Source organism: Rhizophagus irregularis, chromosome 23, assembly GCF_026210795.1.
Source record: "Rhizophagus irregularis chromosome 23, complete sequence".
NCBI classification, from domain to species: domain Eukaryota; kingdom Fungi; phylum Glomeromycota; class Glomeromycetes; order Glomerales; family Glomeraceae; genus Rhizophagus; species Rhizophagus irregularis.
The window spans coordinates 1,630,953-1,645,948 of NC_089451.1; the positions used below are offsets into that span (position 1 = coordinate 1,630,953).

Here is a 14,996-nt window from a genome sequence, read left to right on the forward strand (position 1 = left end):
TTCAATTTTTTTAATTTTATTGAAATTTCATCGTTCTCTATTGTAATAAAACAAATTGGATAAAATTAATTTCACAAAGAATATTTATAAATTTATTTTCACCATTATACCTTTTTATTGATGTACCGAGACATTGACTAGAACTTAAATAAATAAATATGTGTTATATATAATATAATTAACCATTACTTGGGAATTTTTTAAAATAATATAATTTTTATTAATTAATATTTACTAGTAATTACGTATTAATCAAATTGATTATATGATTATAGATGACTATAAAATATTTTAAAATTGCATGAACGATCCGGTTAAACCAACATGTGATATTAATCAAAATCGTAACACTACATTTGAGTCTTAGTTTCAAAATATCAAATATATAAGCCCCATTTTGAAATTTTTTTTTCTTTTGTCATCTACTTTACTTGATGATGTCTAGGTTTTACATCTGGTATAATGAAGATGGTTGAACTTTCCGGACCATAAGTGATTGTCGACGACCTTGGTTTATTGGAAACGTGCTAAACTCATAGCATATTCCTTTGCATCCCTATGTATTTGCCGATTGGTGTTTGAAGTCATAGCTCTAGTTAGCTTATTCCATATTATAGGTGTTTCTCTTCTTTAATCTGTTTCTTTTCTTTTTCCCATGTGTTTAAAGATTAAGAAAACAGATAAGCTTTTTTTAAAATTTTATCCTGATGGAGAGCATATCTGTGCTTTGACTAGTTCGACTCTAGTCTAAGATCTCGTTAAATTAATTTTGAAGTACATCGGTTAAATTAATTCGAATAGGAATTATTAAAATCATTTTATTGTATTCATATGTGAAGTGGACAAATGCTTCAAGAGTAGTCCGAAGTTCTGTAATTACACTAGTATTTGCATTATCTGTTAATTTCCAACATGGGAATTGCCCTTTTGTTTGGCAGACGGAAAGTTCTTCAACTTCAACTTAAGACTCTTGGTTGATTGAAGTTCATGGACGCCCTTCATATACAGTGTTTTCTTTTCACGACTTATCTGGTGGAATTTACCCTAACCCTAACCTTTCCAATACATATTTCCCGCCAATAATGTATGCCCTTCTACAAAGATATAGTGTTCATCTATGAGCCTCCGTCCCAGATCTTTGATGATATTTTCGGAAGCAATGTAGAAATTGGTGTGCCGGTGCCTTCTGAGAAATGTTTTGGAAATAATCACCAGCTTTAGATCACATTCTATTTCAATCTTATCAAGACTGTTCACAATTTTATATTGAATTCACCACATTCAATATTTAACTCGATAAATTTCATGTAGCATACTAGTTCCCGCAATCATGAAGGTACTGATAGCAAAGGTGTTTGAGTATCTCAAAACTACTTAAATCGGCTCCAAATAAATAGGTTAAAGCTACCTATTAAGATTCCCGCTAAGATTTCTGCTGCCAAAACCGCTTCATCGACTATTACTAAAAATGGCTTATAAACCTTTTAAAATCTATAAGTTCTATAATTAAAAGTTTGTTTAAATTTAAATGAACGAAGAATCAGAAGAAGAAGGTATAATATTATAAGAAGAAGAAATGTTATTTTGTAATAAAGGTAAATATGATCATGTTCTATAATTAAAAGTTTGTTTAAATTTGAAATTAATGAAGAATCAGAAGAAGGTATAATATTATAAGAAGAAATGTTATTTTGTAATAAAGGTAAATGTGATCATGCTATACTTTAGAAAATACTTTGCGAGATTCTACAAGAGGAACTTGAATCTGCTAGGAAAGTAACGGAGGTTTCAGAGGACCACGGAAAAGACCATGGGGGAACGATCCCATGGACATTGATGTCACACGACTGGAAAATGCCAGTTCCTAAAACAATTTTATTGTTAGCAAAGCTTCGTGCATATTTTCCACTTAGACAACAAATACTCTTATAATAACATCACGTTACAATTGACGCAAAAAAAATTTCCAATATTCAAGAAAACCTTTAAAATACCTTCAACGATTTCACAGAAAATTGGAACATACCATCTGACATCTGAAAGTTAATGACCTAGAGAACGTATTTGCAGTCCACAATAAAGGGTAAAGGAAATTATTGTAGATGTGATGACAAACTCTTCATCTTCAGGAAAGGATTAAACTGTGTAGTATTTATCGTCCTGATCTAGGAGTGTATTTTGTCTAACAGGAATCTGTGGCAAAGATGATCCAGAGCGATGGTATGTCGTACGTGATAGTGTACTTGAAGACTGTTCTCAAAGATGCTTCATGGTGTGCAAAACACGACGGCGATGTATTATGACGTGACTATACAAAAACGGAAAATCCTGTTAATAATTGACTCGGGAGCAGCTGGTAGTATTGTTACCCGTCAGTCATTGAACGATCGCACGAAAATAACATCAAAGAAAGTCTTTCCACTGTTTCTCTGCCATCTCTGTTATCTTTCTCTAAGTCACTCGAGGAACTTTTTTCGAAGCATTTTTCTGAAAATCCCTTAAAACTCAATCCCACAATCAAATTTTTAATCACATAACTAATCCTCAAAAAAACAAGTGCTCGAAGCAGTTCTCTGGTATCCTCAAGATTCAGTAAAGAATACATTACATAGTGTTTTTAAATTTTGCGAACAAAAAGAAATGCCTCATTTGGGTGATGTCAAGCATTAACGTTACAATATCATTGATCAATTTGGAGAAATATAAAGAACCGATGATCGATTTGGAAATCAAAGTATTTCCAACTTAATGATATAAACCTTTTCGTCAATACCAGCATTTTCAATAGCTGAAACTGTTGCTCAATTAAATATGGTAATCAAAATGAAAAGCGAGTGGATAGTAAAGGGTTCAAATATAAGAGTAAAGAATGGATAGCTGCAATGTTAATTGTGGATTCTCCGAATTGGAAAGACCTTATCTGTTCATCTTATTGCAAGTAATCAAGAGTCAAGAATGGAAAGTGGTTCTTAATTCCTGTGGCATAGTCGATTCATGGCTGTTGGATCTTAAATTGTCATCATTTGCTTCGGGACAAAAGCCTTTACCAAAGTCCAAATAGATACTCAGATGCAGCTTCGATTTTCCTAATTTGAGTAAAAAAAAATTTCGGAATATCGGTATTCCGTCCAATATAATTTGAAGAAATTTTTGTTTTATTAGATAGTTGCTCTTTGAGGTGATTGAATAGTTCCATTCCAAATCTAATTTTCCCCATGAATAATTTTACAAAGTCTGAGAACTATATGAAGACCCATACCTATTCCGGGAGCTTTACCACTGATGAAGAAGTCTTGGATTTAGATATTCAACACATTTACACACGTTTCCTGTAATCTTTGCAATTGCATCATCGCATATCATTACGCTGATGCATCATCACCCTCCTTTTCCCAAAGTTTCATTCTTATTTTGAAAAGGAACAATTAATTTCTTTAACTTTGCTAGAATTCTCCTATTATTTTTCTGAAACTCCTCCCACTGCTCTAACAGAACCGGAAACATCGATTGCACCAGTAATCATTGAGTCAGCCCTCATGGGAATGTTAGTTATAGAAGAGAGCAACGCCTGTATTACTCAAAACAAGAATCTTATCATCCTCAGATGGAGCATAAACAAGAGAAGATATTCTATCGGAGCCAGAAGAACACTCGACGCGTAAAACATCTTTTTAAAGATGACATATTGAAACACTTTCAACAAATTCGATTAGAACGCTAGATTTGATGTATTTCGCGCAATCTTTTGGTTTGTAAAGAACAGGAAAAAGCACAAGCATTAGCGAATATGATTCCGTATAAACAAAAAAATGAAAAATTTCTTTTTTTTTTGAGAGACAGATTTACCGTGTCACAGATAATACTGAATCTAAAACAATGGAGACACTTACAAGATTGTAGCAATGTGGATGTTCTACGAACTATGACCTAAATATTAGCTTGGTTATATCTACTAAGCAGTTCCATTTCATTGTCGTGAAATTTTTGTTTAATGACATTATCGAGAGAAATATCCAAGCAACATTTCTATTACAAGCATGATCCTTTAGTTGATCAACTCTGTAACTATTAAAAGTTAATTTACTAAGTTCGATGAGTCTATTGACATTATCATTGATATTGTCGTTTTAAATTTCAAAATTTCAACGTCAAAAGTGTCGAATAGGAGTGAACAGTTGAACGAAACACATTTGAACGGAACATTCATTTCGAAGATTTCTCTAAAATAACAAAAATGAAGTCTCGAAAAATTTAACTGTGAATTACTGTTACACAATACTGTTCATCAATCAACGTGACTATATTTGTACAACAAATTTTCTTTGAACACTTTTTCGTTTGTGGCGTTTGTGGCTATGCAATTGCAAGGGAGCGTTCAAAAATGTCGATGACTTTAGGGATGACTTTATTAAAATCACGAAAGGTGGACAACATAAACTTTCAACCATTTACTAATTAATTTATTTCCATCACTGTATATCTTCAGTACGGATATCAATGATCGAAAGTTGGATCATGGAATTAATACGCACTGGATATAAAGTCGTGACTCTTTCATATGATTTGAGAATTTTTTTTTCAAAATAAGTCATGCCAATCAAACTCGTCTTTCTGCAGATATAAATATAAGAAACGGGAGGCTATTTATCTTTGCATCCGGAGGATCATTACTCCTCATGTATTTTCTTTACTTATTTTGCTTTAAATCTTGAAATAGACTCGATATTTATTTCAAAGGAACGCACTCCCATCAGTCCCATGTGACATTAATCCTGTCTTATGTTATACGAGCATCATTCTTGTATTTATTAATCACATAAAAGTGCCACGATATCCGGATACTTCGAATTCAATCACAATATTGGTAGCAGTTGAGTATTATTCCTTGGTCTTGCAGACCAGGAGGATTGTTAAAAAATTGATAAATTGATCAAATTTTTTTTAGTATTATTGGTTATCACATGGTTGAACTTTTAATGCTATTCAACCGTCTATAAATGCTGTTCAATCATGTAATTCCGGCCAGTACTGTTTAAGTGATTCTTATAAAAGCTGGGAATTTTAGAAACTGAAAACCTTTTTGTACGACGTCACAAGTTCAAGCAAAAAAAAATGGTTTTTTCACAATTCGTTGTTCAAATTTGAGAAAAAGAACGTTTGGAAAACCCTAATGGCAATTATTGATGATATCTGAACTTTATAAATTATCTTTTAAGTAGGTTTACCTAAATTCAAGAAAGATTTCATAAAAAAAACCTTTTTAATGTTCATTTATTATTTTACATTATCATTATTATCGTTTCACTTTTTATATTTTTAAAAAAAATTTCAATAATTAGTAAAAAAAAAATATCGAAAACTATTCGTAAACCACTCCAAATAATTTACCTAGATCTGCTATAGGTCTAATCATTCAAAACCAATTCGGGCAAACTAGAGGATTTGGTTGGATTCACTAGCCAGAATAAGATAACTTCTAAAAAAGGTCCCATTTTTCCCTCATTTACAGGAAAAAAGCCCATATTTTCTTTTTTTTTCCAAAAACTGTAACATAATTTTAAATTGTTGACGTCTTGACGGTCGGTTTTAATTATTTACATTATTACATCCTTTGTAAAAGAGTATCACATAAAGTGAAGTATTGCAGTTAAACCTGAAAATATTCTTTCCTTTTTGAAACTTGCCATTGGTACGTAATATAATTTTCGAAAAAAAAAGAGAAATAAAAAATTCGTCATACAGTTATTTCATAACATCTTCAAAAGGTCAATATTCCACACTCAGCAACTAAATTTTGATTCGATGAAAGCTGACAAAGGCCGTGAAAAGAGTGAATAATTAATTATTTGATTTAATTTGAATTATGTCAACGCAATACTGTATTTTCAAAAATATTAGAAAATAATCGCAAAAATTAATATTGACCAAAAATTTTAATCATAAAAATAATTGATTGTTTCAATCATTTATTTATGTAAATTATTGTTATTTACATATGAAAATTAGATATTAATGAAAAATTTCCATACAAAAAAATGAATATATAATAATGAGAAAATCAAATATACAAAAAAAAAGAGAGAATGACTACAACCAGGTTTGTTCCTTCCCCAATAATATTATAATGACGTCCAATTAATAAAAAAAAGTGAACTTAATAAGAGTATAATATGATGATAAGATATATTCTATAAAAAAATTAAAGTAAATTATATTGGATTTGGATATTAAAATAAACATAGTTATATGCGTGAAAATTATCTGTTGATAGAGTGAAAACAAAAACTTTGAATGCTCATGAATATTAAATGTATGCGTTATGATATATATAAAATTATATTACATAAATTAGATAAAAAGTTAATAAGTAATAATATAAAGTCATTAAAATATATTACAATTAGTTTTTTTTTTTTATAAAAAAAAAAATACTTGCTGTCACTGTTAGACGCGCTCCAAAATTGTTAATCTATAACAATTCTGACCAATCGGATAGTAATTGATTGGAAGTTTTGACAACGGTAACTTCCAAATTTCTCTTCGTCTTCGTCTTCACGTTTTTTATAATATTCTTAACGTTAGCAGCAATAACTTCGTGAATAATAAGTCTAATTCTTTTGATATTCTTGTTATTTTTCAAGAAATTATTCACCAAATCTACATATTCATTATCCATTCCAACATCTTCATAAATAAGATCAAAATATTCTAAATTACATCCTATGGACTTCAAAACTTTTTTCAATGAATTATTATCATCACATAATCCACCAATATCCAGTGTAAGGTGAGTAATACGTTTTTGAAGAACACTCAATATAGATCTAAGATCATTAGGGATGTTAACATCATGATGCCTTGCCACTTTCAGGGAAAAACATTGTAAATTACAATTCTTGTTCTTAAGTAATTTCTTCAAACAAGAGGCAAAAGTAGAGAAACTAACGTTATTTGAAGGACGAATTGATAAATGAGTCAAATTGGAAATGAATTGAGATGAGATTATATTAATAATTTCAGGAGTAGTCTTTTCAATATAAAGTTTTTTTAATGAAATAGGGGATATTATTTTAAGTAAAGGAATTATTGAATTGGCATGATGATTTCTATGTATAATTAAATTTTCCACTGAAATATCATATGATGGTGAATGAGATAAATTTGAATTATTATACGAAGTATTAAATATTGACCTATAAGAACTATTTCCCCTGCTACTGTTACTACTACTATTTCCGATACCACTACCAGTAGAATAACAATTATTACTACAATCATCATTAAATAAATAATCATCATTATTTGAAATTGATTGATGACGTTGCTCAAAACCTTTAAATTCCAATACTTTAAGATTTTCACAATTTGATAAAAATTCTAATAAATGACTACTAAAATGACTTAAATCAGAAAATTCCAAATATTCCAAAGTATCTCTGTGTTTACTTAAAGAAAAGAAAATATCAAAAGAATTATTATTTAACCAAAATTCATTGGATTTAAATGTTGTTAAATAACGTAAACTTGATAAAAATTTACAAATTTGATGAATTGGGGGATTAGAATTTTTATGTAAAACAAGTTCAACTTGATTAATATTAATTGAAGTTATACTTAAAGTACGGAATAAATCAGAAATGATTGGATTAATATCATTAATAAAAGTAAAAGTTCTTTGAGGAATATAAATGAAATTAAATTTTTTTAACCGTTGTAATTTTAATTCAGTATTTTTGAAAGAGGATAAATCAATGGATTTTAAAGCGTCCTCAGTAACATAATGATAGTTCAATGAATGAAGAGCATTGCTCTTGTTAAATATCCACTGTGCCAAATAAGTAGTCGGATTAAATGATGGTGATTTATAATGCATTAATTTGATATTTCTCAATAAATTTTTAAAAAAGTATTCTATCGAAGAATAAATTAATGAAGTATCAAAACTTTTCAAATAAGTTGGATAATCGAATAAAGGACGAATCATTCGCGGAATGTTCATTCCTTCTTCCGAATATATCCTTAATTCTGAAGGTGGTAAACATGATACGTAAGTTTTTATTATTAACGCAGCATTTCTTTCCAAAGTGTTAAAAGTTGAAGTAGTATTTCCACCTTGTTCAACGAAAGAAGAAGATTGTTGTATTAAATCGAATGGACGTTTCCATAATAATGGTATCACTAGACGACAACATAATCTATTTAATAATAGACAATTATATAAAGTTGATTTATCATCTTGTAAGTGAACCAATATTTCAGCGAAACAATCTGGGGTTAACGAAGGTGAAAGTTTTATATGAGAATGTTGAAGTGAATTTTTTTTATCAGAAGAGGAAAAAAACCTCTTGTTTGAAATAATATTTCTTCGATGCATGTTATAATAATGACGAAAAGATTTTGAAGGAGAAAAAGGAGGAAAATGTTTTTGTAAACGACAACGACGACGATTTTTTAATGATGATTTATTATATATATATATTGTATAAGATTTCATATGATATATATATGTAAAATAAATGTTTATCGTTTGTGGTCAAATTTTTTTTTTTGTGTAAATCAACAAATAAATAAAAATTATTTATACGTGATAGTTATATATATATAATTTTTTTTTTTAATGAAACAAAAAATGAAAAAAAAAATCAAAAAAACTTGTCCCTTCTAGCTCCTATTTATTTAGGATTTATAAAGAAAAAGTAATATATATATAAGTACATGAATCAAACTATTTAACCGATAATGTACCTTAAATAAAAAAAAACTTTAATTTCGTATCATTATTACTTTAAATAGTCTAAGAATGTACTACTTAATTTTATTCGTTAAAAGCACTACTAATTATTTCAATGCAACACCGATCATAATTGAAGCTCCGAGGAACCTATATATCCCAATTAGGTTTTATAACCAATAAATGTCAGCCGATCATGCACGTGTAAAATTTTAATTCTGCGGTATTCTAATTTCTACTCCGCTAATCAATGAGTCATCTCAACGTTTTTCTATGCTCTTTTTAAGGAACTTCAAACACATAACCTTTTCTTATATACTAATTTTGGCGTAATAAATATTGAAAACTCATTGAAACTGTTTTGAAAACATTATTACACGAATACGTGTTCTATTTATTACTCCTTACGTATAAGAATTTATAATATAGTAAAACGTAATAATAATAAAACGTAATATAAATTTTTAAATTTATAGTCAATATATTAAAATATGTATATTTATTTATATGTATGAGTATATAATTTAAACCCAACTTTGGGCAATCACCGATTAAATATTGGCATGTTGTGATACGCATATAAAATTGTGATACGTAAATAAAAGAGTCTCGTGTTTAAAAATTCTTTTGATTAGTTACTTTGTTTGTACTCTCCCTTTTTATAATTTTTAAAAAAAAAATTCCCCTTGGGCTGTTATTTCCGCGATAACAATCTTTTTTACATAATCATTTGAGCTTTCAAATATTTACGGTAATGATTTTTTTGTATAAGTAATTTCTTTATCATCCCTGTTTATTTTCTTTCATCGAGTTTATACCCAAGAATGATTATGCTTTGATTATTCCTTTCTCACCTCATATCATATCTTTTCTTAATTTGGAGATTTTTATGAACATATTTTTAGTAATTTACTTTGTTAATCTTTAGAGAAAAAAAAAATTCTTTTTATTTCCAGTTGTAATCTTGTTTTATCGTGGGTTTGTTTTTTTTTCAAAGTGACGCCACCTTTTTAAGAACCTGTAAAAAGTATTTTAGATATAAACGCTTTATTATTAAAACTACATTAACAATATCATTTATAATATAATTTAGTTATCTTCAGCCATAAAATCATTTGAAAATGAAAGTTTTTACCTCGATATAAATGATAATCAAAATTTTGATATCATGTATATGATCTTTTTTTTTATTATTATTATTACAAATAAAGTAAATAACCTCTATATTGTCTAAAACTTGATTTTTTATTATTACGATATTCTATAATTCCGATTTGTTGTCATAATAATTGTGAAACAATAAATTTACTATAGTAGCCAAATGGATATAGTCTATATACCATTGTGAACGACACTAATTAATAATTTGGAAACGATATTTGGAGATAATGGATTTACCGCAGTACTAGTTTTTTTTTCTTTTCCAAAAAAAAAAGAAAATGAGAAAATTTTAATTGTCGAAATCAGATCAAGAAATTAAATTTTGACCATTAAAATGGTTTCTCCCGTATCTATTACCTTGTCAAACTAATTTAAGTAATGAATAAACGGAAAGACCAGCCATAATTAAATATTTTCACACGGCATTTACAATAATAGCCTAAACCATATGTTAGATTTCGGATAGATTTTATGAATCGAGTTCATAGAAACATGCATATATATATTGTATATTAAATATAATATTTCTAATATCGACCGATTTATATCTTAAAACGAAGATTGAGTCATACATCAACCAGATTTACATAAGCGCCAATTTACCTCGGATGGATCGGAATATGTCCAATAATTTTCTCACCATTTTATTTTCTTTTTTTCTTTATTCGATATTTATGTAATCTTCGGTAATGACGTGCATTTTACATGAAATCGCATATATAGTCTGCATCTTTATACTGTACAATGAATTTAATTTATCCTCAAAGGTTTCTCTCATTATATAACTTATTATATAACTTTATTATACGTCAATTTATCTCAATTAAGATTAGAAAGTAACTAGTTTGGGTCATCTATCAAGTAATTATTCAGTAATTCTCACTTGAAAATAAGCATTTTACTTAATTAAGTAATATTTATTTACTTATTTTTTTCGCTAAACGTATTTGATTCGATAATGAATAACCGAAATTTTTTTAACGCATGTACGAATAATAAAAGATATCGTAATCTTTCAGGTGCTTAAACCTAACTTTCGGTGATCCCGTCATATTTGTTTACCATTTTCGGTTATAGAAGGGTGCCTGGGGTCTGCAGTCCATTGATTATACTATAATTTTATTTACCTTATTTGAAAAATTAACTTAAAATGAACTATAAAGACATATTTGCGGCGCAGTGACAATTTACGGTGGCGCAGCAATATTTTTACACAAAAAACACGAAAATATTAATTTGTTTTGTTTGTTAAACGAAGTTCATTATGAAAAATATATACAATACAGTATATATATATTTCCATATATACAATTAGAAAGAGTAATTATTTATTATAAATAAATAATTTATATAATTTACTTATTCAGAATTAACGTTTGGCGTATCCTTTCTAACATTCTTAAATAGAAGTGATCAGAATATTCTTGGATAAAATTTTAAAAGGTTTTTCCAAACTTTGTAAAATGTGCGTGATTAATGAAATGATATGCTCGTGAGAAAATTCTTTTTAAAGATATAAAGTTATAATTTTCTTTGTATTTTTTTCTTTTTTCTTTTTTCTTTTTTTTTTTGTAGGCTATCTAGGTTATCCGGTTATCTAGGTTATCTTTCTATTTATGAATAGCTAATAAATAATAAATCTAGGTTACAGTATGAAAATATATAGAAAATGCAGGAGTTCTTACGCACGCACGGAGCATTGCGAATGAAGTAACAAATTTGATTTTTAGCCTCATTTATAATTTACGTTAGGTAAAACTTGTTTTAAATTAATTATTGAGTTGATAATTTTGGAATATGGCGGTGCAATTAGTGCAATTTGAACGCCTAGTAAATTATTAGTAATTATGTAACACGTATTACATCTTATTTTTTGTGTTGTGTTACGCGTAGATTGATTCCTAAATTACATTATACTTTAAATTAAAGAAATTTTTTTAAAGGAAAAATATTCAAGCCGGCTAGTGCCGATCATAATGTACCTTAAATGTTTCAAAATTTCATTTACGTTAAATTTATAAAGAATAAATTTATATATCCTTATAAAGAAATGATTTTTTTTTTTTTAGTTCGGTCATATGCAAATTTTTTTAATGCTTTATGAATTATCATGTAATTTTACTTACATAATTACATCATTACCTTGAGAAGAATTTTTTTTTTTTCACATGCGACCTTAATTTAACCAAATATGTTTACAGTAGAAAAAAAAAATTCCAATTTCTAATTTAGGATTGATTTTCCCTTTGTTATCATTTCAATATTTATCTTCAAGGAATTGCCTGATATCGTTACTTTCATTTAATTGGTACACCTGACATGGCCCAATTTACTAGATAAATTGGGCACAATAAAAAAACAATTTCCAAAACAACTAAAAAAACTTCTTCGAATCCAAACAAATCCTATTTTGCGAAGTCGTCACGTGATTTTTTGTAGTATATCCTGATTTTTTTTTTGTATCAGATTAAAAAAAGGGATGGACCTCCTTAATTATTTAAAATTATTATATACCCCTACCAGGATTTTTAATAGCACATTATATAGTATTATATTTATTATTCTGGTAATTTTATAAGTAAAAAGATTACTTGAATCATATTTTTATAATATTTTTATACCAGAATTTTTTTATAAAGAATGTTATACTATTGTTTTTAATATATATTTTAAATTATTTATTATTAATTATTTAAATATAAAGGTTTTTAAATAGTTACTTACATAATTAATATTTTTTATATAAAATTCTATAAAAAATTTACATACTGAAAAAAATACTGAAAAAGTACTATTAAAATATTGAAATAAATACATTGTTAATATTAAAACAATCAATAATATAATTTATAATTTTGCTTTATATGATATTTTTATAATTACTTCCTGAACTAACTTAAATTTGATTTTATGTTTATATAGAATTTATGTATTAATTTTGGCTAAAATTACATATTATAAAGGAGTTTTTAAAAATTTCTTATCCTACATACTTTTATTTTTAAATGATTTACTAATTGGATTTTAATAAAATTTATATTATTGAATTTATTTTAATAAAAAATCAAATCTAATATTAATATTATTAACCAAAATATTGTAATGAAAAATGTATTTTTTTTATTAGTATTATTCAAAATTTAATAGATTTGCATTTTTATTTAATATTATTAGTTAATAACTAATATATGTTATTTTTTTATCTGAAAACTCTATCAGTAAAAAATCCCAAAAACTCTTAAATTTTCCAATCTGACCAAATTTCTGATAGTAAAGATGTATTTCCTAATAAAACCCTTTTAAAAACCTCTTACCAATTCCTAAAACTTCTATTAGTAAAAAATTTTCAGAATCTTTTAAACCCAGATTTCTAATAGCAAAAAAAAATCCCAATTTTTTCCTATTTAAAAAACCCTTTAAATCTCATAAAAAAGTAATAAAAAGTATAGTAAAAATAAATCTCTATAGATTTTTAAAAGTATAATTTTATTAAATATAATATAAAATTTTGTTTACCCTTCTCCTCCTCTTTAATAATTACATAATATATATAAGCTCCTTAATTGCCAATCTGCTACTCAACAATACAAAATTGATTAGTAGATTTGTCACAAGTTCTTATATGAATGACGTCGATCAGCACATTTCAACTCCGATTTTGTTCTACATAAATCATGCTTAATGTAACCATACTTTACCAATCAATAATGCAAAACGTGAATATATCACAAAAAAAAAAATTTTTTTCGTTTGCTATAAAATTTAAAGAGTTTACTTTGGAGGAAGTCACCATTTCAGCTCATATTTTAGGTAACTTTACACCAATTATTCGCAAATTTTGCAAATTTTACAAGGTTTTTTTGTATTATTATATAATATATGGTATATTCTTGCTTAGATTAACAAAATAATGTTTAAAAAAAAATAAAATAAAATAAATTTTTTTTTTTTTTGGCAATGTTTTAGTTTTACCAGTTTTATAAAACTATACCTAAGTAATGTAACACCTTTTTTTAATGTATTTTTAGGGCATTTATATTACAACAAAACGTTTTCAAACTTGTGCAAACACCATTCAGAAGCAATAGTATTTAATATAAAAATGTCTGACGAGATTAATTATAGATTGCCGATCATTTTGTATCGCTAAATGGCGAATCGGCAATTAAGGGTATTTTTAAAATTTTATTATCCTATATATTCATATTTTTAATATAACCAGTAATTCAATTTTAATAAAATTTATATCTTTAGATTTGTCTCAATAAGAGAATTCTAATGATAGTAAAACCACATTTCTAGCTTAAATATTGATAGAGTTATATCATAAAATGTATTTTTACTTTAGTATTTAAAATTTATTTGTGAGTTGTATTGGTATTATTGGAATCCTGATATTTTTCTGATAGTAAAAATTAACCTTTTTAAAAAATATTTTAGAATCTATATAAAAGTAAAAACTACATAATTTTATATAGCAAAATTAGATCAAATTTAAAAATTAAGTAATTTAAATAAATATATTTAAAATTTCATTTAAATCTTAAGTAAACTGAAAATAATTTTTTTATAAATCAATTAAATAAGAACAAGATTTTTACAGCTAACAAAACTAAAAAAAAATAAGGAAAATATTAATTAGTTTACAATTTGTAAAAGTTTTGCTAGTATAACTAATTAAGAAAAATTTAAAAAACTGATTATATACTGCTAGAATTGAAAAAGTAAAGTAATTAAAAAATCTTTTTACTCTAAAAAAAATAATTAAAAAGAAATATAACTAAAAAAATCTAATTATAATAATATTATATAAGCCAAAAAGCATTTATATAAGCAAATTGCATGATTAATTTTAGTAAATTTCAAAAAAAAGACTTTCAAATTTATTTTATATTTAGTATTTTAAAAAAAAAACTGATATAATCTAAATTTACTTTAAATTAGATTTGGTTTAGTTTTCAAAAATTTGATTTATAAATCAGATTAAATCATAATATAAAAAAATCTAATTTAAAAAAAAAAATTTAAAATTAAATAAATAAATAAAGCCAAATAAAAAAATAAACAAATTAGATAAGTTTATTTCTTTTTTTTATTATTTTTT

The 14,996-nt window shown here is 26.4% G+C and overlaps 1 protein-coding gene across 1 annotated transcript; it reads right to left on the minus strand.

Moving 5' to 3' along the window:
• Positions 1-5,935: 5,935 nt before the first annotated feature.
• OCT59_015316 (uncharacterized protein) lies at positions 5,936-9,360 on the minus strand. Its single transcript, XM_025312682.2, has one exon. It carries the CDS (start codon positions 8,492-8,494, stop codon positions 6,470-6,472), a length of 2,025 nt encoding a protein of 674 aa, XP_025189022.1. The 5' UTR covers positions 8,495-9,360; the 3' UTR covers positions 5,936-6,469.
• Positions 9,361-14,996: the final 5,636 nt, after the last annotated feature.

What these genes read in the sequence shown, in the direction of transcription:
- OCT59_015316 (XM_025312682.2), bottom strand. Translation starts at nt 8,494, where the DNA reads ATGAAATCTTATACAATATATATATATAATAAATCATCATTAAAAAAT.